The sequence below is a fragment of the Phalacrocorax carbo genome, chromosome 26 (assembly GCF_963921805.1).
Source record: "Phalacrocorax carbo chromosome 26, bPhaCar2.1, whole genome shotgun sequence".
In the NCBI taxonomy this organism is placed as follows: Eukaryota; Metazoa; Chordata; class Aves; order Suliformes; family Phalacrocoracidae; genus Phalacrocorax; species Phalacrocorax carbo.
Window position 1 is genome coordinate 4,403,850 of NC_087538.1, and position 23,125 is coordinate 4,426,974.

General features: G+C 64.4%; 1 protein-coding gene across 13 annotated transcripts in view; it reads left to right on the top strand.

Annotated features, from left to right (window-relative positions):
* The window catches only part of SYNGAP1 (synaptic Ras GTPase activating protein 1), a 38,533-nt gene that overhangs the window by 11,984 nt on the left and 3,424 nt on the right, over positions 1-23,125 (top strand). For 4 of the 13 annotated variants that reach the window (XM_064473857.1, XM_064473864.1, XM_064473867.1 and 1 more), the window contains 14 exons: positions 4,702-4,855; positions 4,928-5,026; positions 6,171-6,725; positions 8,187-8,331; positions 9,096-9,240; positions 9,330-9,566; positions 12,406-12,607; positions 13,399-13,574; positions 13,844-13,885; positions 14,389-15,220; positions 16,581-16,754; positions 17,582-17,793; positions 20,595-20,695; positions 22,261-22,329. In XM_064473857.1, the coding sequence (XP_064329927.1) occupies positions 4,702-4,855; positions 4,928-5,026; positions 6,171-6,725; positions 8,187-8,331; positions 9,096-9,240; positions 9,330-9,566; positions 12,406-12,607; positions 13,399-13,574; positions 13,844-13,885; positions 14,389-15,220; positions 16,581-16,754; positions 17,582-17,793; positions 20,595-20,695; positions 22,261-22,329 (3,143 nt within the window). Of the gene's footprint in view, positions 1-4,492; positions 4,513-4,701; positions 4,856-4,927; positions 5,027-6,170; positions 6,726-8,186; positions 8,332-9,095; positions 9,241-9,329; positions 9,567-12,405; positions 12,608-13,398; positions 13,575-13,843; positions 13,886-14,388; positions 15,221-16,580; positions 16,755-17,581; positions 17,794-20,594; positions 20,696-22,260; positions 22,330-23,125 lie in introns of all 13 variants that reach the window. The other 9 variants (XM_064473865.1, XM_064473866.1, XM_064473863.1 and 6 more) reach the window with 6 other exon arrangements.

Genomic DNA, 23,125 nt, shown 5'->3' on the forward strand with positions numbered 1-23,125 from the left:
ACCCTCAGGGCATGCAGGGACACTCCGGGACACCCTTGGGACACCCGGGACACCCCAAGGGACACACCGGGACGTGCAGGGACACCCTGGGACATGGCGGGGACACCCCAGGGACACCCTCAGGGCATGTGGGGACACCCCGGGACACCCTCAGGATGCGCGGGGACTCCCCAAGGACACCCTGGGACACCCTGGGGACACCCCAGGGACACCCTCAGGGCATGCGGGGACACGCCGGGACACCCTCAGGATGCGCGGGGACTCCACAAGGACGCCCCGGGACACCCTGGGGACACCCCAGGGACACCCTCAGGGCATGCGGGGACACCCCGGGACATCCTCAGGATGCGCGGGGACTCCCCAAGGACGCCCGGGGACACCCCAGGGACACCCTCAGGGCATGTGGGGACACACTCGGGATGCGCAGGGACACCCTGGGGACACATGTGACTCTCCAGGGACACCCCAGGGACACCCTCAGGGCATGTGGGGACACCCCGGGGTCACCCTTGGGACACCCGGGACACCCCAGGGACACACCGGGACGTGCAGGGACACCCCGGGACAGGCGGGGACACCCCAGGGACACCTGAGGGACACTAAGGGACACCCTGGGGACACCCAGGGACACCCAACTGCGGGGGTGGGCTGGGGTGACGCCGGCTGGGCGTGGGGGTGCTCTGGGTGTGGGGGTGACATGGGGACGGTCCTGCCTGGGTGACACTGGGGTGGGGCTGGGGACAGTCCTGGTCTCAGGGTGTCCCCAGGGTGGACACAGGGATGTCCCTGTTCCCTGAATGTCCCCGCGCTCGGTGTGGGGGTGGCCGGTAAGAGAGACACCGGGACAGCGCAGGTCCCCATGTTCCCAGTATCTCCAGTGTCCCCAGTATCCCCAGTGTCCCCACTGGGGCAGGTCCCCAGTGTCCCCAGTGTCCCCAGTATCCCCAGTGCCCCCACAGGGCTGAGGTCCCCAGTGTCCCCAGTATCCCCAGTATCCCCAGTGCCCCCACAGGGCTGAGGTCCCCAGCGTCCCCAGTATCCCCAGTGCCCCCACAGGGCTGAGGTCCCCAGTGTCCCCAGTATCCCCAGTGCTCCCACAGGGCTGAGGTCCCCAGTGTCCCCAGTATCCCGTGTCCCCAGTGCCCCACAGGGCTGAGGTCCCCAGCGTCCCCAGTATCCCCAGTGCCCCCAGAGGGGTGAGGTCCCCAGCGTCCCCAGTATCCCCAGTGCCCCCAGAGGGGTGAGGTCCCCAGCGTCCCCAGTATCCCCAGTGCCCCCACAGGGGTGAGGTCCCCAGCGTCCCCAGTATCCTCAGTATCCCCAGTGCCCCCACAGGGCTGAGGTCCCCAGTGTCCCCGGTATCCCCAGTGCCCCCACAGGGGTGAGGTCCCCAGCGTCCCCAGTATCCTCAGTATCCCCAGTGCCCCCACAGGGGTGAGGTCCCCAGCGTCCCCAGTATCCCCAGTGCCCCCACAGGGCTGAGGTCCCCAGTGTCCCCAGTATCCCCAGTGCCCCCACAGGGCTGAGGTCCCCAGTGTCCCCAGTGTCCCCAGTGCCCCCACAGGGGCTGAGGTCCCCAGCGTCCCCAGTATCCCCAGTGCCCCCACAGGGGTGAGGTCCCCAGCGTCCCCAGCGTCCCCAGTGTCCCCAGTATCCCCAGTGCCCCACAGGGGTGAGGTCCCCAGCGTCCCCAGCGTCCCCAGTGTCCCCAGTATCCCCAGTGCCCCACAGGGGTGAGGTCCCCAGCGTCCCCAGTATCCTCAGTATCCCCAGTGCCCCACAGGGCTGAGGTCCCCAGCGTCCCCAGTATCCTCAGTATCCCCAGTGCCCCACAGGGCTGAGGTCCCCAGCGTCCCCGGTATCCCCAGTGCCCCCACAGGGGTGAGGTCCCCAGCGTCCCCAGTATCCTCAGTATCCCCAGTGCCCCACAGGGCTGAGGTCCGCAGCGTCCCCAGTATCCCCAGTGCCCCCACAGGGCTGAGGTCCCCAGTGTCCCCAGTATCCCCAGTGCCCCCACAGGGCTGAGGTCCCCAGTGTCCCCAGTGTCCCCAGTGCCCCCACAGGGGCTGAGGTCCCCAGCGTCCCCAGTATCCCCAGTGCCCCCACAGGGCTGAGGTCCCCAGTGTCCCCAGTATCCCCAGTGCCCCCACAGGGCTGAGGTCCCCAGAGTCCCCAGTGCCCCCACAGGGCTGAGGTCCCCAGTATCCCCAGTGCACCCAGTATCCCCAGTGCCCCCACAGGGGCTGAGGTCCCCAGCGTCCCCAGTATCCCCAGTGCCCCCACAGGGGTGAGGTCCCCCCCTCCCCTCAAGCCCCCCCAGTGCCCCCCCCTCGCCCCACTTTGGGGACACGTTGGGGACACGGGCGGGGGGTGGGGGTGGGGTGTCGGGCGGTGCCCTGGCGGGTGGGGGTTGGGTGCGGCGTCACCCTCACGTCACCAGCAATGCCGGGGGGTGCGGCCCCCTGTCCCGAGGGGGGTGGGGTGGGGGTGTCCCCCCCCTTGGGGTGTCCCTGGGGGTGTCCCTTGTCCCCAGGGGTACAAGGTGGGGCACCCGCTCGCCGGGGGGGGGTATTTTTAGCCGCGCCGCCCCCGCCACGCTGGTGCCGGTGACACGGTGCCGGTGACGGGGATTGGGGGGGGCCGGGGGGGGGGGGGGGCTGGGGGGGGGCGGGGGGGGGGGTGGGCGCGACGTTGCTTACGCAGCCCCGGGGCTAAATATAGCGGCCGGGGGCGGCTCAGCTGCGGCGCTGCCGGGCGGGGCCCGACGCCTGCGGCCCCCCGGCTCGGGGGGGCTGGATGTCGGGGTCCCCCTGGTTTTGGGGGGCTGGGTATCTGGGTCCCCCTGGTTTGGGGGTGGCTTGATGTCTGGGTCCCCCTGGTTTTGGGGTCCTGGATGTTGGGGTCCCCCGACTTGGGGGGGACTGGATGTCTGGGTCCCCCCTGTTTTTGGGGGGCTGGGTATCTGGGTCCCCCTGGTTTGGGGGTGGCTTGATGACTGGGTCCCCCTGGTTTTGGGGTCCTGGCTGTTGGGGTCCCCCGACTTGGGGGGGACTGGATGTCTGGGTCCCCCCTGTTTCGGGGGGGCTGGATGTCGGGGTCCCCTGGCTCAGGGGGGGCTGGATGTCGGGGTCCCCCCTGGTTTTGGGACGGCTTGATGTCTGGGTCCCCCCTGTTTTTGGGGGGCTGGGTATCTGGGTCCCCCTGGTTTGGGGGTGGCTTGATGACTGGGTCCCCCTGGTTTTGGGGTCCTGGATGTTGGGGTCCCCCGGCTCGGGGGGGGGCTGGATGTCTGGGTCCCCCCTGTTTTTGAGGGGCTGAATGTCTGGGTCCCCCCTGGTTTTGGGGTGTGTCTGGATGCCTGGGTCGCCCTTGCCTGGGGGGAGCAGATGCCTGGGTGCCCCCTGGTTTTGGGGGGCTGGATGTCAGGGTCCCCTGGCTCGGGGGAGGCTGGATGTCGGGGTCCCCCCGTTTTTTGGGGGTCTGGATGTCTGGGTCCCCCCGTTTTTGGGGGGCTGGATGTCTGAGTCCTTGGGCTCGGGGGGGCTGGATGTTGGGGTCCCCTGGCTCGTGGGGCTGTATGTCTGAGTCTCCCCTGTTTTGGGGGGATGGATGTCTCAGTCCCCCTGTTTTTTGGGGGGCTGGATGTCTGGTTCCCCTCTCGTTTTGGGGGGGGCTGGATGCCTTCATCCCCCCAGTTTTGGGGGGGCTGGATGCCTTGGTCCCTCTATTTTAGGGGTGTCTGGATGAGTCCCCTGATTCTGGGGGTGTCTGGATGTTTCCCCCTGGTTTTGGGGTGTCTGTATGTCTGGGTCCCCCTGATTTTTGAGGGTCTGGATGCCTGTGTTCCCCTGTTTTGGGGGTGCCTGGATCCCCCCGATTTGGGGGGCTGGATGCCTGGGTCCCCCTCTTTTGGGGGACACTGGACGCCTGGGTCTCCCTTTCCTGGAGGGAGCAGATACCTGGGTCCCCCCTGATTTGGGGGGGGGGTTTGGATGCCTGGACCCCCTTGTTTGGTGGGGGGGATCTGACACCTCAGTGCCCTCTGTTTTGGGGGGCCCAGATGCCTGGGTCCCCCTGTTTTGGGGGGACTGGACACCTGCATCCCTCTTGCCTGGGTCCCCTCTGGCTTTGAGGGGGGCTTGGGGGACCCCAGATGCCTGGGTCCCCTCTGTCTTCGGGGTGGGGGGGGTTCCCCGGATGCCTGGGTCCCCTCTGGCTTTGAGGGGGGCTTGGGGGACCCCAGATGCCTGGGTCCCCTCTGTCTTCGGGGTGGGGGTGGGGGCTCCCTGGATGCCTGCTTCCCTCAGGGATGTGACAGTGGGGGTTTTTTGGGGGTGGGTGTGGTGGGTGTCGCTCCTGGGTGCCCCCTCCATGTGTCCACCCCCCTCGCCCCCCCCCCCCCCCGCCCCCCGCGCCCCCTGCCCCCCCCCCCCCCGCCCAGCCCTGACTCTGTCTCTCTCTGTCCGTCCCGACGCCGCGGACGCGTCCCCAGGTCCCGCGCGGATGCCCCAGGTACCCCCACCCCACCCCCCCTCCCCGCCCCCACCCAACCCCCTCCCCCCCGCCCCCCGCACCGCCACCATCACCCCCCGCTCGCATGCCACCACCCCACCTCGGGCACCTTCCCCACTCCCCCCACACCCCCGACCCCCCCACCCCGTCCCCCCACCCCGAGCGTCCCCTCCCCCCGTGTCCCCGCAGGGCCCGGCTGATGCAGAGCTTCAAGGAGTCGCATTCCCACGAGTCCCTGCTGAGCCCCAGCAGCGCGGCCGAGGCGCTGGAGCTCAACCTCGACGAAGACTCCATCATCAAGGCCGTCCACAGCAGCATCCTGGGCCAGGAGTTCTGCTTCGAGGTACGGTGAAAGATCACGGCGTCTCGCCGGCCGTCACCGGGGCGGCCGGTCACCGGTGGTCGTCACCCGCAGGTGACCACGGCCTCCGGGACCAAGTGCTTCGCCTGTCGCTCGGCCGCCGAGAGGGACAAGTGGATCGAGAATCTGCAGAGGGCGGTGAAGCCCAACAAGGTGAGGAGGGTGGTGGCGGTGGAGGGGGGTCAACTGGTGGGGATGGTCAGCTGGTATGGATGGGTCAACTGGTGGTGGTGAGGGTGGTCAACTGTTGGGGATGGAGGTGGTCAATGGGTGGAGATGGTCAGCTGGTATGGATGGGGGTGGTCAGCTGGTGGAGATGGAGGTGGTCAGCTGGTGGGGATGGAGGTGGTCAGCTGGTGGAGATGGTCAGGTGGTATGGATGGGGGTGGTCAACGGGTGGAGATGGAGGTGGTCAGCTGGTGGGGATGGAGGTGGTCAACTGGTGGAGATGGTCAGGTGGTATGGATGGGGGTGGTCAACGGATGGAGATGGTCAGGTGGTGTGGATGGGGGTGGTCAACTGGTGGAGATGGTCAGGTGGTATGGATGGGGGTGGTCAACTGGTGGAGATGGAGGTGGTCAGCTGGTGGGGATGGAGGTGGTCAAGTGGCCGGGATAGGAGTGGTCAACTAGTGGGGATGGGGACAGTCAACTGGTGGGGGTGGCCAGCTGGTAGGCGTGGGGATAGTCAACTGGTATGGTCAACTGGTGGAGGTCAGCTGGTATGGATATGGGTGGTCAAATGGTTGAGATGGAGATGGTCGGCTGCTGGGGGTGGGGGTGGTCAACTGGTGGGGATGGAGATGGACCACTGGTGGGGATGGGGATGGTCAGGTCAACTTGTGGGGTGGAGATGGTCAACTGGTGGAGGTGGTCAGCTGGTATGGATGGGGGTGGTCAACTGGTGGAGATGAAGATGGTCAGCTGGTGGAGGTGGTCAGTTGGTGTGGGTGGGGATGGTCAGGTCAACTGGTGGGGATGGACACGGTCAATTGGTGGAGGTGGTCAGCTGGTGGGGATGGGGATGGTCACCTGGTGCGGCTGCCCCTGGGGTCACCCTGGCCCTTGGGCTCACACTTCCCTGGGGTTGCTGGTCCTGGTGGCCACTCAGCTGGGGTCACCCCTGTGCTGGGGTCACCATCCCCGTCCATCCCCACCCCCAGCTCTCACTGCCCGTGTCCCTCCCACCGCCCTGGACCCCGCTACGCCCCACATCCCAGCTGTCCTCCCCCGCCCCGCCCCCCACCCCCCCCGCGAGCTGTCCCCACGTCCCCCGCTGACCTCCCACCCCTCCTCAGGACAACAGCCGGCGGGTGGACAACGTCCTGAAGCTGTGGGTGATCGAGGCGCGAGACCTTCCCCCCAAGAAACGCTACTACTGCGAGCTGTGCCTGGACGACATGCTCTACGCCCGCACCACCAGCAAGGCGCGCACCGACAACGTCTTCTGGGGAGAACATTTTGAGTTCAACAACCTGCCGGCTGTGCGAACCATCCGCCTACACCTCTACAAGGACACCGACAAGAAACGCAAGAAGGACAAGAGCAATTACGTAGGGATGGTGAGCATCCCCATCGCCAGCGTCACCGGTCGGCACTTCGCCGAGCAGTGGTACCCGCTCAGCCAACCCAGCGGCAGCAAGAGCAAGGCGGGTTGTCCGGCTCTACGCGTCAAAAGCCGCTTCCAGACCATGAGCATCCTCCCCATGGAGCTCTACAAGGAGTTCGCCGAGTACGTCACCAACAATTACCGGATGCTCTGCGCCGTCTTGGAACCCGTGCTCAGCGTCAAGAGCAAGGAGGAGGTGGCCTGCGCCTTGGTGCACATCCTGCAGAGCACCGGCAAGGCTAAGGTGGGGGGCTGGGGGGCAGGGGAAGGGCGCGGGGGGGGGGAGGGAGGGAGGGAGGGAGGGAGGATGGGTGGATGGGTGCAGAATGGATGGATGGATGGATGGAGGGATGGATGGATGGATGGAAGGAAGGATGGATGGATGGATGGATGGAAGGATGGATGGATGGATGGATGGATGGATGCAGGATGGATGGATGGATGGATGGAAGGATGGATGGATGGATGGATGGATGGATGGATGGATGGAAGGATGGATGGATGGATGGATGGATGGATGGATGGATGGATGGATGGATGCAGGATGGATGGATGGATGGATGGAGGGATGGATGGATGGATGGAAGGAAGGATGGATGGATGGGTGGATGCAGGATGGATGGATGGATGGATGGAAGGATGGATGGATGCAGGATGGATGGATGGATGGATGGATGGAAGGATGGATGGATGGATGGAAGGATGGATGGATGGATGGATGGATGGATGCAGGATGGATGGATGGATGGATGGAATGATGGATGGATGCAGGATGGATGGATGGATGGAAGGATGGATGGATGGATGGATGCATGGATGGATGGATGGATGGATGGATGGATGGATGGATGGATGGATGGAAGGATGGATGGATGGATGGATGCATGGATGGATGGATGGATGGATGGATGGATGGATGGATGGATGCAGGATGGATGGATGGATGGATGGAGGCTGGCTGGAAGATGGATGGATGGACGCAGGATGGATGGATGGATGGGTGCAGGATGGATGGATGGATGGATGGATGGATGGACGCAGGATGGATGGATGGATGGATGGATGCAGGATGGATGGATGGATGGATGCAGGATGGATGGATGGATGGATGGAGGCTGGCTGGAAGATGGATGGATGGACGCAGGATGGATGGATGGATGGATGGATGGATGGATGGATGGAGGCTGGCTGGAAGATGGATGGATGGACGCAGGATGGATGGATGCAGGATGGATGGATGGATGGAAGGAGGATGGATGGATGGATGGATGCTGGAGTGGTGGAGGAGAGATGGATGGATGGAGGGTGGAAGGAGGGAGGAAGGCTGGATGGAGCAGGATGGCCAGACAGATGGGAGACAGGTAGAAGATGGAGAATGGATGGAGGGTTGGAGAGAGGGTTGGGTGGAGGATTGGCTGGATGGAGGACAGACACATGGAGGACGGATGGATGAAGGGAAGGAGGATGGATGGAGAAGAACGGACAGGCAGAAGGGGGCAGATGGGTGGATGGCGAACAGATGGAGGAGGGTTGGAGGACAGATGGAGCATGCCTGGATGGGTGGAGGATGGATGGATGGATGGACGGACGGACAGACAGAAGATGGAGGCAGGACACAAGGATGCACGGAGGGTGGGCTGGGCCAGCGTGGCCGGGCTGCTGGGGCGCAGGCAAGGCATTGGGCTGCCCTGACGGCCGTGGGCAGGACTTCCTGTCGGACATGGCCATGACGGAGGTGGATCGCTTCATGGACCGGGAGCACCTGATCTTCCGGGAAAACACCCTCGCCACGAAAGCCATAGAGGAGTACCTGAAACTCATCGGCCAGAAATACCTCAAGGATGCCATTGGTGAGCTCCACCGGCACCAGGGGGTCCCCATCATGGCCAGGGGACCCCATTGCGGCCAGGACCCCCGTGGCGTGGCTGTGGGACAGTGGGTGGTCCCCACACGTGGTTGTGTCCCCGTTGGCGTGGCTGTGGGATGGTGGGTGGTGTCCTCACATGGATGTGTCCATGTTGGTATGGCCGTGGGATGTTGGGTGGTCCCTTCTTGTGGCCGTGGGACAGTTAGGTGGTCCCCTGTCATGGCTGTACCCACATTGTTATGGTCATGGGACGGTTGGGTGGTCCCTTCTCATGGCCATGTCCCCATTAGGGTACAATTGGGTGGTTCCCAGTCCCTGCTCATAGCCAGGCCCTCATGGTCATGGCCATGGGATGTTGGATGGTACCTTCTCGTGGCCGTGGGACAGTTAGGTGGTCCCCCTCATGGCTGTCCCCGCATTGTTATGGCCATGGGATGGTTGGGTGGTCCCTTCTCATGGCCATGGCCTCCTTTGGGTACAACTGGGTGGTCTCCAATAGCCAACTCCTCGTGGGCATGGCCACGGGATGGTTGGGTGGTCCCTTCTCATGGCCATGTCCCCACGGAGGTGGCCTGGCTATGGGACAGTTGGGTCGTCCCCAGCCCCGGTTCACTTCCAGGTCCCCATTGGCATGGTCATGAGGTGGTTGGGTGGTCCCTTCTCATGGCCACGTCCCCATCGTGTTGGCCTGGCCTTGGGAGAGGGGGGTGGTCCTCGGTGCCCTCTGACGTCCCTGTCCCCGCGCAGGCGAGTTCATCCGGGCGCTGTACGAGTCGGAGGAGAACTGCGAGGTCGACCCCATGAAGTGCTCGGCCTCCACCTTGGCTGATCACCAGGCCAACCTCCGCATGTGCTGCGAGCTCGCCCTCTGCAAGGTGGTCAACTCGCACTGGTGAGTCCTCGGGGCTGGGGACATCCCCCGGCGTCCCCACCGCGGGTCCCTGACCACGTGCGTGTGTGTCCCCCCACCACCACACGCAGCGTGTTCCCACGGGAGCTGAAGGAGGTCTTCGCCTCGTGGCGGCTGCGATGCGCCGAGCGGGGCCGCGAGGACATCGCCGACCGGTTGATCAGCGCCTCGCTCTTCCTGCGGTTCCTCTGCCCCGCCGTGATGTCCCCCAGCCTCTTCGGCCTCATGCAGGAGTACCCCGACGAGCAGACCGCCCGCACCCTCACCCTCATCGCCAAGGTCATCCAGAACCTGGCCAACTTCACCAAGTGAGCGCCCGGCCTGGAGGAGGGGGGTGGGGGGTGGTGGATGACGGTGGTTGGACGGAGGGATGGGGGGGGCCGGGGAGGAGAACGGGGGGATGGTGGAGGGAAGGCGGATCTGTAGGTGCATGGGTGGATGGAGTTTGGATGGATGGGTGGATTCACGTGAGGGTAGTTGGATGGGTGAGTTGATGGATGGACAGAAGATGGAAGGATGGAGAGAAAATGGATGAGTTGATGGGTGGAAGATGGAAGGATGGAGAGAAAATGGATGTGTTGATGGGCAGAAGGTGGAAGGATGGACAGAAAATGGATGGATGGACAGAAAATGGATGAGTTGATGGGCAGAAGATGGAAGGATGGACAGAAGGTGGAAGGATGAGTTGATGGGCAGAAGATGGAAGGATGGACAGAAAATGGATGGATGGACAGAAAATGGATGAGTTGATGGGCGGAAGATGGAAGGATGGACAGAAGGTGGAAGGATGAGTTGATGGGCAGAAGATGGAAGGATGGACAGAAAATGGATGAGTTGATGGGCAGAAGATGGAAGGACAGACAGAAGGTAGAAGGATGAGTTGATGGGCAGAAGATGGAAGGATGGACAGAAGGTGGAAGGATGAGTTGATGGGCAGAAGATGGAAGGATGGACAGAAAATGGATGAGTTGATGGGCAGAAGATGGAAGGATGGACAGAAAATGGATGAGTTGATGGGCAGAAGATGGATAGATGACCAGAAGGCAGGTGGATGATGGGTGGAAGATGGATGAATAAGTTGACATGGACATCCCCGGAAAGGTGATGGAGCAGTTCGTCCTGGAGGTCATCTCCAGGCACGGAGAGGACAAGAAGGTTACCAGAAGTAGCCAACATGGAGTCACCAAGGGGAGATCGGGCTTGACCAACCTGAGAGCCTTCTGTGGTGGCGTGACTGGCTGGGGAGATGAAGGGAGAGCGGTGGGTGTTGTTGCCCTCGACTTCAGGAAGGCTTTTGACGCTGTCTCCTGTAAGACCCTCACGGACAAGCCGAGGAAGCGTGGGGTGGACGAGAGGACCATGGCATGGCTTGAGAACTGGCCAACAACAGAGCTCAGAGGGTCGTGATCGGTGCATCCCCAGGAGGGAGAAGGTAGGCAGAGGAGCCAGGAGACCCGCGTGGACGAGCAAAGAGCTTCTAGAGGAACTCAAGTGGAAGAGGGAGGTTCACAGTACGTGGAAAAAGGGACTGGCCACGTGGGAGGAATACAGGAGCGTTGCCAGGGTGTGCGGAGACGCGACGAGGAAGGCCAAGGCCCACTTGGAATTGAATCTGGTGAGGGATGTCAACAAGAAGGGCTTCTCCAAACGCATCAGCAGTAAAAGGAAGAGTGGGGATGCGGTGAGCCCGCTGCTGAACGAGGTGGGTGCCCTGGTGTCGCAGAGCACAGAGAAGGCGGAGTTACTGAATGCCTTCTTCGTCCCGGTCTTTACTGCTCAGGCTGGCCCTCAGGCGTCCCAGCCCCCACAGAAAAGAGGACAAATTGCGACAAAGGAAGACTTATTGGCTGAGAAATACTGGGTCAGAGATCACCTGGGCAAGCTGGACCCTCGCAAATCCATGGGCCCCGATGGGGTGGACCCGCGAGTGCTGAGGGAGCTGGCGGATGTTCTTGCTGAGCCACTCGCCATCATCTCTGACAGGTTGTGGGGGACAGGAGAGGTGCCCGAGGGCTGGAGAACAGCAAATGTCACTCCAGTCTTCAAAAAGGGCAAGAAGGAGGACCTGGGGAACTATAGGCTAATCAGCCTCACCTCCATCCCCGGAAAGGTGATGGAGCAGTTCGTCCTGGAGGTCATCTCCAGGCATGGAGAGGACAAGAAGGTTAGAAGTAGTCAACATGGAGTCACCAGGGGAGATCGGGCTTCACCAACCTGAGAGCCTTCTACGATGTTGTGACTGGCTGGGTCGACGACGGGAGAGCAGGGGCTGTTGTTGCCCTCGACTCCAGGAAGGCGTTGGACACCGTCCCCCGTAACGCCCTCACGGACAAGCCGGGGAAGCGTGGGGTGGACGAGAGGAGGGTGACGTGGACAGAGAAGTGGCTCAACAACAGGGCTCAGAGGGTCGGGGGCAGCGGGGCAGGGCCTGGCGGAGCCCGTCCCTCGCGGTGCTCCCCAGGGGGGCTGCGCTGGGGCCAGCCCTGGCCAACGGCGTCACCGGAGTGAGTCGATAGGTGACGGGTGGAAGATGGACAGATGAGTTGATGGGTGAGGGGCAGAAGATGGATGGATGAGTTGGTGGGTACGTGGAAGATGGCTAGACGGACAGAAGATGGATGGATGAGTGGGTGGATGGGCAGAAGATAGGAAATGGATGGGTGAGTTGATGGATAGATGAGTGTAGAAGATGCACAGAAGATGGACGAGTTGATGGATGACGAGTGGAAGATGAGTGAGTTGATGGGTTGGTGAGGTGTTGGATGAAGATGGAGGAACAGATGGATGGAAGCTGGGGGGATGAGTTGACAGGTATAAGATGGATGGATGAGTTGGATGGACAGAAGATGGACAGAGAAGTTGGTGGGTGGATGAGTTGGGCAGAAGGATGGGTGGAAGGATGGAAGGAAGGAAGGTGGGTGGAAGGAAGGAAGATGGATGGATGAGTTGGCGGGTGGATGGATGGATGGAGAACGAATGGGTGGCAGAGCTGGATGAAGGCCAGAAGTGGCTTTATGAAGACACACCTGGAAGCTTGAGGAACAGAAGGTTCAAAGGGTGGCAGACGAGGTCCAGTGGGGTGGGGGTGGGGGGGCACAACAGCCAGTTGGGGGCCCAGTGGGGACCCCGCTGAGCACCCGCCCTCAGGTTTGGCAGCAAGGAGGAGTACATGGCCTTCATGAACGAGTTCCTGGAGCTGGAGTGGACCAGCATGCAGCAGTTCCTCTACGAGATCTCCAACCTGGACACCCTCACCAACAGCACCAGCTTCGAGGGCTACATCGACCTGGGCCGCGAGCTCTCCACCCTCCACGCCCTCCTCTGGGAGGTCATGTCCCAGCTCAGCAAGGTACCCCCGTCTCCTGGGACCCCCAGGGTGGGGGTGGGGTCACCTGGACCCCTGGGTCCTCTCCCAGGTGGTGATCAGAGGCCTGGATGTTCTCCCTGGGGGAGGTTTTGGCATCCTGGACATCTGGGTGCCCCTGGAGGGGCATTTTTGGGGTCCCGTCCACCCCAGTCCCCCAAGGGGAGGTCATTGGGGTCCCATCCCCACCATGTCTCACCGTGGGAGGTCACTGGGGTCCCGTCCACCCCAGTCCCCCAAGGGGAGGTCATTGGGGTCCCATCCCCACCATGTCTCACCGTGGGAGGTCACTGGGGTCCCATCCACCCCAGTCCCCCAATGGGAGGTCACTGGGGTCCCATCCACCCATATCCCATCAGGGGAGGTCATTGGGGTCCTGTCTACCCCTGACCCCTATGGGGGGGGTCATTGGGGTCCCATCCACCCATATCCCACCAGGGAAGGTCACTGGAGTCCCAGCCACCCCAGTCCCCCAAGGGGAGGTCATTGGGGTCCCATCCCCACCATGTCTCACCGTAGGAAGTCACTGGGGTCCCATCCACCCCAGTCCCCCAATGGGAGGTCACTGGGGTCCCATCCACCCATATCCCACCAGGGGAGGTCATTGGGGTCCTGTCTACCCCTGACCTTCACAGGGAGGTCATTGGGGTCCCAGCCCCTTGTGTCACACCGTGGGTGGTCATTGGGTCCCATCCACTCATGCGCCTCCAGGAGAGGTTACTGGGGTGCCAGGGGGGTGGTGGGGACACATGGCTGACCCACCCCACCCCCCTCAGGAGGCCCTGCTGAAGCTGGGCCCACTGCCCCGGCTGCTGACGGACATCAGCGTGGCCCTGCGCAACCCCCACCTGCAGCGGCAGCCGAGCCAGGGGGAGCGGCTGCCCCCCAAGGGGCTGGTGCTGCGGGGACCCTCGGCCGACCTCCAGCCCTACCTCGTCCGCGACCTCAACAGGTGGGGACCCCCGAGAACCCCCCTGTGTCACCCCCACGTCCCCGTGGTACCCCCTCATCCCCGTGGTACCCCCTCATCCCCGTGGTACCTCCATCCCTGTGGTACCTCCTGACGGTTTCCTACATCCCACCCCCATGTCTCCCCCACTGTGTGTCCCCCCCCATGTCACCGTGGTGCCCCCCCGTGTCACCCCGGTGGCCCTCGGTCTCACCTGGGGGCTCCCCCCGGGCCGCGGATCGCTGTGGTCACCCCCTTTTTTGCCCCCGCAGCTCCGTTGACCTCCAGTCCTACATGGTGCGGGGCCTCAACAGGTGGGTGACGGGGACGGGGTGAGGATGAGGATGGGTGGGATGGGGATGGGGATGGGGATGGTTTGGGGATGGAGATTGGGATGGGATGAGGATGAGGACGGAGACAGGACTGGGATGGAGGCGGAGGTTGGGATGGGATGGGGACAGAGATGGGGATGGAGGTTGGGATGAGGATGAGGATGAGGAGGATGAGGATGGGGAGGCGGATAAAGACAGGGACGGAGATGGGGATGGGATGGGAATGAGGATGGGGATGGGACTGGGATGGAGACAGAGACAGGGATGGGGATGGAGATTGGGATGAGGATGGGGATGGGGATGGGGATGAGGATGAGGATGGGACTGGGCTGGACACGGGGGTCAGGATGGGATGGGGATGGAGACCGGGGCGGGGATGGAGATGGGAATGGGATGAAGATGGGGCCGAGGCCAGCGTGGAGTCCAATCTCCGGCATCACCCTGCCGGAGATCCCCCACCCCACCCTGACCCCCACCCCCCGCAGCTCCATGGAGGTGCCCCGCCTGCCCTCCCCGCCGCAGGAGAAGGGGCCGCAGGAGGTGCTGGTGCTGAGCCGTCCCCCCCTGGCCCGCTCCTCCCCCGCCTACTGCACCAGCAGCTCCGACCTGACGGAGCCCGAGGGGGGCCGGGGGGCTCTGGGGGTGGGCAAGAGCGTCTCCATGCTGGACCTTCAAGACGGCCGTGTTGACAGCGTCCCTAGTTTGCCCGCCGAGCTGCTCGCCGCCGGCGGTCCAGCCCCGGGGGGGGCCGGAGGGGGGCTGCGTCCCGGCCGCCTCTCGCAGGGCAGCGCCTCCAGCCTGGCCCCCCCTCGCCTGGGGGTACCCGAGCCAGGGGGGCCGCAGTTGCGGGTCCCCCTCTCCTTCCAGAACCCCCTTTTTCATTTGGCGGCCGACGGACCCTTGCGGGGACCCGAGCCGGGGGGTGAGGGGCCCTTCGCCCCCCCCCTGCACGGGTACAGCAAGAGCGAGGAGCTGGCGGCGCCCCCCCCCAAGCACATCACCCACAGCCACAGCTACAGCGACGAGTTCGCCCGGCCGGGGGGGGACTTCGGCCGGCGGCAGCTCTCCCTGCAGGACACCCTGGCCCCCCCCCAGATCACCATCGGGGCCCCCCCTCCCCCCACCCCTCGGGGGGCTCGGGCGGGGAAAGGTGGGGGGCCGGGGCCGTCGGCCTTGGGGGTGCCCCCCAAACCGCGGCCGGCCAGCGGGAACCTGCTGGCGTCCCCCGAACCGTCTTACGGACCCCCCCGCTCCCGGCAACCCTCCCTGGCCAAGGAGGCGTCGGTGGCCGGGATGAAGCCGCCGGTCACCAAGCAGGTGGGGGGACACATGGGGGACGTGGGGGTGGGGGACATGGCGGGGGCGTGGTGGAGGTGGGGGACAGGGCGGGGACACGGGGCCTATGTGGGGGATGGAGGATATGGGGGGCATGGGGCGTGGCGGGGGCGGAGGGGCATGGTAGGGATGGAGGACGGGGTGGAGACGGAGAACTGGTGGAGATGGAGGATATCGTAGGATGGAGGATGTGGTGGAGATGGAGGACATGGTAGGGCTGGAGGATGTAGAGATGGAGGACGTGGTGGAGATGGAGGACATGGTAGGGCTGGAGGATGTAGAGATGGAGGACGTGGTGGAGATGGAGGACATGGTAGGGCTGGAGGATGTAGAGATGGAGGACGTGGTGGAGATGGAGGACGTCGTAGGGCTGGAGGATGTAGAGATGGAGGACGTGGTGGAGATGGAGGACGTCGTAGGGCTGGAGAATGTGGTGGAGATGGAGGACGTGGTGGAGATGGAGGACATGGTAGGGCTGGAGAATGTGGTGGAGATGGAGGACGTGGTGGAGATGGAGGACATGGTAGGGCTGGAGGATGTAGAGATGGAGGACGTGGTGGAGATGGAGGACGTGGTGGAGATGGAGGACGTCGTAGGGCTGGAGGATGTAGAGATGGAGGACGTGGTGGAGATGGAGGACATGGTGGAGATGGAGGACATGGTAGGGCTGGAGGATGTAGAGATGGAGGACGTGGTGGAGATGGAGGACGTGGTGGAGATGGAGGACGTCGTAGGGCTGGAGGATGTAGAGATGGAGGACGTGGTGGAGATGGAGGACGTGGTGGAGATGGAGGACGTGGTGGAGATGGAGGACGTCGTAGGGCTGGAGGATGTAGAGATGGAGGACGTGGTGGAGATGGAGGACGTCGTAGGGCTGGAGGATGTAGAGATGGAGGACGTGGTGGAGATGGAGGACGTGGTGGAGATGGAGGACATGGTAGGGCTGGAGGACATAGAGATGGAGGATGTGGTAGGGCTGAAGGACATGGTGGGGATGGGGGACATGGTAGAGATGGAGGATCTTGTGGAGGTGGAGAATGTGGGTGGAATGGAGATCATGTTGGAGATGGAGGATGTTGTAGGGCTGGAGGGCATGGGAGGGCTGGAGGATATGGGGACGTGGTGGGGATGGAGGACATGGGGGATATGGGGGGGCATGGTGGGGATGGGGACACAGAGGGCCATGGGTGGCGGGACACGGTGGAGATGGAAGGCCATGGCTTGACATGGTGGGGATGAGGGGACATGGGAACACGGGACACAGCAGGGCTGATGTGGGGACAACCTGTGGGGACGAGAGGGACCAAGCCCGGCCCTGTGCCCCTCCCCCCCGTCCCCGCAGGCCTCGCAGACGCCATCGACGCTGAACCCGGTGATGCCGGCGGCGGAGCGCACGGTGGCCTGGGTGTCCAACATGCCGCACCTCTCGGCCGACATCGAGAGCTCCCACATCGAGCGCGAGGAGTACAAGCTCAAGGAGTACTCCAAGTCCATGGACGAGAGCCGGCTGGACCGGGTAGGGACCACCGTCGGACCCAGATGTCTAGGGCTGGGGGGGACAGGGGTCCTCGGGACCCAGACCCCAGGAGATGACCCTGATGGAGCCCAGGTCCCACGGTCTCAGGTGTCCAGATCCAAGGAGGTGACCCTGATGGACTCCAGGTCCCAGGGTCTTGGGTGTCTAGGCCCAAGGAGATGACCACGATGGATGCAGCTCCTGATGGACCCAGGTGTCCAGACCCCAGCAGATGACCCTGATGGACCCAGGTGTCCAGACCCCAGCAGGTGACCCTGATGGAGCCCAGGTCCCAGGGTTTCAGGTGTCCATGCCCCAGGCGATGACCCTGATGGACCCAGGTGTCCAGACCCCAGCAGATGACCCTGATGGACCCAGGTGTCCAGACCCCAGGAGATGGCCCTGATGGACCCAGGTGTCCAGACCCCAGCAGGTGACCCTGATGGACCCAGGTGTCCAGACCCCAGCAGGTGACCCTGATGGAGCCCAGGTCCCAGGGTTTCAGGTGTCCATGCCCCAGGCGATGACCCTGATGGACCCAGGTGTCCAGACCCCAGCAGATGACCCTGATGGACCCAGGTGTCCAGACCCCAGGAGATGGCCCTGATGGACCCAGGTGTCCAGGCATCACTATGGTGGGAACCCAGGTGTTCGGGCATCACCGTGGCGGGCATCCAGGTGTCGGTGTCACCACAGGGGCGGGCATCCAGGTCTCTGGGCGCCACCACGGTGGGGTCCCCGGTCTCTGGGCACCACCATCGGGGGAACCGCGGTCGTGGTGGGGCCGGGGCGATGCCTCCGGCGCCCTGCAGTGTGGGCTGTGGCAGGTGAAGGAGTACGAGGAGGAGATCCACTCGCTGAAGGAGCGGCTGCACATGTCCAACCGCAAGCTGGAGGAGTACGAGCGGCGCCTGGTGTCGCAGGAGGAGCAGACGAGCCGCATCCTGCTGCAGTACCAGCACCGCCTGGAGCAGAGCGAGAAGCGCCTGCGGCAGCAGCAGGCGGAGAAGGACTCCCAGATCAAGAGCATCATCGGCAGGTGAGGGAGGGACCCGGCCCCGGGGACAGCGAGGGGACGCCGGGGACGCTGGGGGAGGGGTTAGGGAGGGAGGGGGGATGGAGGCGGGGTGAGGGGACTTGGGGGTGGGGGGGCGTGGAGGGATGTGGGGACAAGAAGGACATGAGGGACGTAGTGGGATGTGGGGACACGGAAGGACATGGGGACATAGAGGGGCATGGAGGACATAGAGGGACGTGGAGGACATGGGGACACGGCAGGACATGGGGACACAGAGGGACATGGAGGACATGGGGACACGGCAGGACATGGGGACACAGAGGGACATGGAGGACATGGGGACATAGAGGGACATGGGGACATAGAGGGACATGGAGGACATGGGGACACGGCAGGACATGGGGACATGGGGACATGGAGGACATGGGGACATAGAGGGACATGGGGACATGGAGGGACATGGGGACATAGAGGGACATGGAGGACATGGGGACGTGGAAGGACATGGGGACATAGAGGGACATGGGGACATAGAGGAACATGGGGACATAGAGGGACATGGAGGACATGGGGACGTGGAAGGACATGGGGACACGGCAGGACATGGGGACATGGAGGGACATGGGGACATAGAGGGACATGGAGGACATGGGGACACGGCAGGACATGGGGACACAGAGGGACGTGGAGGACATGGGATTGCGGCAGGACATGGGGACACAGAGGGACAGGGAGGACATGGGGACGCGGCAGGACATGGGGACACAGAGGGACATGGAGGACATGGGGACACAGCAGGACATGGGGACACGGCAGGACATGGGGACATAGAGGGACATGGAGGACATGGGGACACGGCAGGACATGGGGACACAGAGGGACATGGAGGACATGGGGACACAGCAGGACATGGGGACACGGCAGGACATGGGGACATAGAGGGACATGGGGACATAGAGGGACATGGGGACATGGGGACACGGCAGGACATGGGGACATAGAGGGACATGGGGATATGGCAGGACATGGGGACATGGAAGGACATGATGCAGAGGAACATGGAGGACATGGGGACATAGTGGGTCACGGGGACAGAAGGACATGGGGACATGGAGGAACACAGAGGACATGGGGACATAGAGGGACATGGAGGACATGGGGACATGGAGGACATGGGGACATAGAGGGACATGGAGGACATAAAAGGACATGGAAGATATGGGGATGGAGAAGGACATGGGGACATGGAGGGACATGGGGACATAAAGGGAGAGGGAGGACATGGGGACGTGAGGGACTTGGGGGCACAGAGGGACATGGAGGATAGAGGGACACAAAGGGGCACATGGGACATGGGGACGCAGAGGGACATGGGGACACAGGGGGACACGGGGACGTAGAGGGACATGGAGGTACCTGGGCATGGTGGGAGGTGGGGGTGTCCCCAGGGAAGGTGTCCCCATGGCACCCCTGCCAGTGGCAGTTTGTCCCTGTGGAGTGTCCCCGTGTCTGTGGGTGTCCCCAGGGGTGTCCGTGTGTCCCTGGGGGGTGTCCCTAGGGGTGTTCCCATGACCTGGGATGTCCCAGGGGTGTCCCTGTGGGTGTCCCCCTGTCCCTGGGTGTCCCCGGGATGTCCTGGGGTGTCCCCAGGGCTGGCCTCGTGACCTGGGGTGTCCCTGGGGGTCCCTGGGAGTGGCAGCATGTGCCTGAGTGACATCCCAGGGGGTGTCCCCATGACCTGGGGTGTCCCCATGACCCCAGTGAAATCTGGCCCCATGACCCGAGGTGTCCCTAGGGGTGTCAGGGTGTCCCTGGGGGCCATCTTCAGGGGCATCCCCATGACCTGGGGTGATCCTGGGTCCCTGAGGTGTCCCCAGGGTGTCCCCATGACCCAGGGTGTCCCTAGGGGCATCAGGGTGACCCTGGGGACCATCTTCAGGGGTGTCCCCATCACCTGGGGTGTCTCTGGAGGTGTCCCCTTGAGCTGGAGTGTCCTTGGGGGGTGTCCCCATAATCTGGGGCTGTCCCTGGGGTGCCCCTAGGGGTGTCCCCATACCCAGGGTGTCCCTAGAGTGTCCCTAGGGGTGTCAGGGTGACCCTGGGGCCCACCTTCAGGGGTGTCCCCATGACCTGGAGTGTCCTTTGGGGGGTGTCCCCATACCCAGGGTGTCCCTAGGGGTGTCAGGGTGACCCAGGGGACCATCTTCAGGGGTGTCCCCATGACCTGGAGTGTCCTTTGGGGGGTGTCCCCATACCCAGGGTGTCCCTAGGGTGTCCCTAGGGGTGTCAGGGTGACCCTGGGGACCACCTTCAGGGGTGTCCCCATGACCTGGAGTGTCCTTTGGGGGGTGTCCCCATACCCAGGGTGTCCCTAGGGTGTCCCTAGGGGTGTCAGGGCGACCCGGGGGACCACCTTCAGGGGTGTCCCCATGACCTGGAGTGTCCTTTGGGGGGTGTCCCCATACCCAGGGTGTCCCTAGGGTGTCCCTAGAGGTGTCAGGGCGACCCGGGGGACCACCTTCAGGGGTGTCCCCATGACCTGGAGTGTCCTTTGGGGGGTGTCCCCATACCCAGGGTGTCCCTAGGGTGTCCCTAGGGGTGTCAGGGCGACCCTGGGGACCATCTTCAGGGGTGTCCCCATGACCTGGAGTGCCCTTGGGAGGGTGTCCCCATAAGCCGGGGTTGTCCCTGGGGTGTCCCCGTACCCCCGGTGAAGCCTGGCCCCGGGATGGGGTGTCCCCGTGGGTGGCAGCGGGACCCCGGGGGGTGTCCCCGTGTCCCCGGGGTGCCCCCCCGGGGGTGGCAGCGTGACCCCGGTGAAGCCTGGCCCCGCAGGCTGATGCTGGTGGAGCAGGAGCTGCGCAGGGATCACTTGGGCGCCCACGACCCCCCCGAGGGCCGGCGGCGGCTGCTCGACGCTCAGGTGGAAATTACAATGTCATTGCTCTGCTCCGTGTGACATCGGCCATCCCACGCCGCGCTGGGGGCGGGGCCCGGGTGGGGGGGGAGGGGGCACCCTCTGGGGGGGGGGCGGCACCCATGGGTGGTGGTGTGGGAGGGCATGGGCACCCATGGGTGGGGGTATGGGCGCCCCTTGGGGGGGATACGGGCACCCTAGGGGAGCTATGGGCACCCTGGGGGGGGTGGGTATGGGCACCCATGGGGGGTTATTGCACCCCTGGAGGGGGGGGTGGGCACCCATGGGTTGGGGTATGGGCGCCCACTGCGGGGGGGGGGGGGGGGGGCTGGGCATCCCTGGAGGGGGGGTATGGGTGCCCTGGGGGGGCTTATGGGCATCCATGGTGGGGGAGGGGAATGGGGACCCTTTGGGGGGGTCTATGGGCATCCCTAAGGGGGGGTACGGGCACCCATGGGTGGGATATGGGCCCTCTTGTGGGGGGGGTATGGGCCCCTTAGGCATGTACTGGGGGGGGGATCTACAGGCACCCCTGGGGGGGTATTGGGAGTACTGGCACCCCTGGGGGCTATGAGGGGGGGCTATGGGCACCCCAGGTTGGGTTATTGGCACCCGGGGGGGGGCAGTGGCACCGCTGGAGGGGGTTGGTGACCTACTGGGGGGGGTCTGGTGACCTATGGGGGGTGTAGGAGGGACAGGGCCATCCCTAGAGGGGACATGGGGGTGCCTGGGGGGGGGGGACATGGTGGCCGCTGGGGGCGGGGGGGGAGGTGTGTGTCTATGGTCATGCTTGGGGGGTGGGGGGCACAAGGGGACAGAGCCATCCCTAGGGGGGACAAGGGGACCTTGGGGGGAGGGGGGGAACATGGGGAGCCATAGGGGGATGTGAGGGGGAGAGGGCCACCCCTGGGGGGGACATAGGGACCTCAGGGGGGACACAGCCACCCCTGGGGGGGGGGACAGAGCCACGCCCAGTGGGGACCTGGTGACCCCCAGGGGGATGTGGGGGCGACAGGGCCACCCCAAGGGGGACACGGTCACCCCTGGAGGGGGACAGGGCCACCCCCAGTGGGGACGAGGCCACCTCTGGGGGGGACATGGGGACCCCTCTGGGGGACAGAGCCACCCCTGGGGGGACATTGTCACCCCTGCAGTGGGGTCAAGGCCACCCCTGGGGGGACAAAGTGACCCCCCCCGGGGGAACAGGGCCACTTCTGGGGGGACATGGTCACCCCCAGGGGGGACAGGGCCACCTCTAGGGAGGACACTAGAGGGACATTGGGGAGGTGACAGAAGCTCACCCCCCCCCAGCCTAAGGACAGGGCCACCAGCGTGTCCCCAAGGCCACCTTCCCCCTCCCCAAGTGACGGAGACGGTGACGGACCCCCTCCTTGGGTTGGGGTCACACCCAGCCATCTCAGGGCCAACCCCCCTCACCCCCAAAATGCCACCACAGGGACACAACGTGTCCTCAAGTCCCCTCCCCGCGACCCAGACCCCCCCCACCCCGCCGCGGGGACGAGCGTGTCCCCCCGCGGTGGCCCTGACCCCCGTGTCTCTCTTCGTCCTAGCTGTCCGTCAGGTAGCGCGGGCCAGCCCTGCCTTTGTCACGGGACCCTCGGCCTCCGGTGACACGCCAGGTGGGTCCTCCCATCCCCGTCCCCGTCCCCATCCCCCTCCTCCTAGGTAGAGCCCAGGGGACATCGGGGAACCCTTGGGGACACGGTGCTGAGGTGTCCCCGTGTCCTTCAGGGTCAATGGGAACCCTTGGGGACATGGAACAGGGGTGTCCCTGAGACACTCCTGTGTCCCCATGTGCCTCAGGGACACTGGGAACCCTTGGGGACATGGATCCAGGTGTCCCCAAGACCCTCCTGTGTCCCCATGTCCCCCAGGGACAGTGGGAACCCTTGGGGACATGGATCCAGGTGTCCCCGAGACCCTCCTGTGTCCCCATGTCCCCCAGGGACAGTGGGAACCCTTGGGGACATGGATCCAGGTGTCCCCGAGACCCTCCTGTGTCCCCATGTCCCTCAGGGACACTGGGAACCCTTGGGGACATGGATCCAGGTGTCCCCGAGACCCTCCTGTGTCCCCATGTCCCCCAGGGACAGTGGGAACCCTTGGGGACATGGATCCAGGTGTCCCCGAGACCCTCCTGTGTCCCCATGTCCCCCAGGGACAGTGGGAACCCTTGGGGACATGGATCCAGGTGTCCCCGAGACCCTCCTGTGTCCCCATGTCCCTCAGGGACACTGGGAACCCTTGGGGACATGGATCCAGGTGTCCCCGAGACCCTCCTGTGTCCCCATGTCCCCCAGGGACAGTGGGAACCCTTGGGGACATGGATCCAGGTGTCCCCGAGACCCTCCTGTGTCCCCATGTCCCCCAGGGACAGTGGGAACCCTTGGGGACATGGATCCGGGTGTCCCCGAG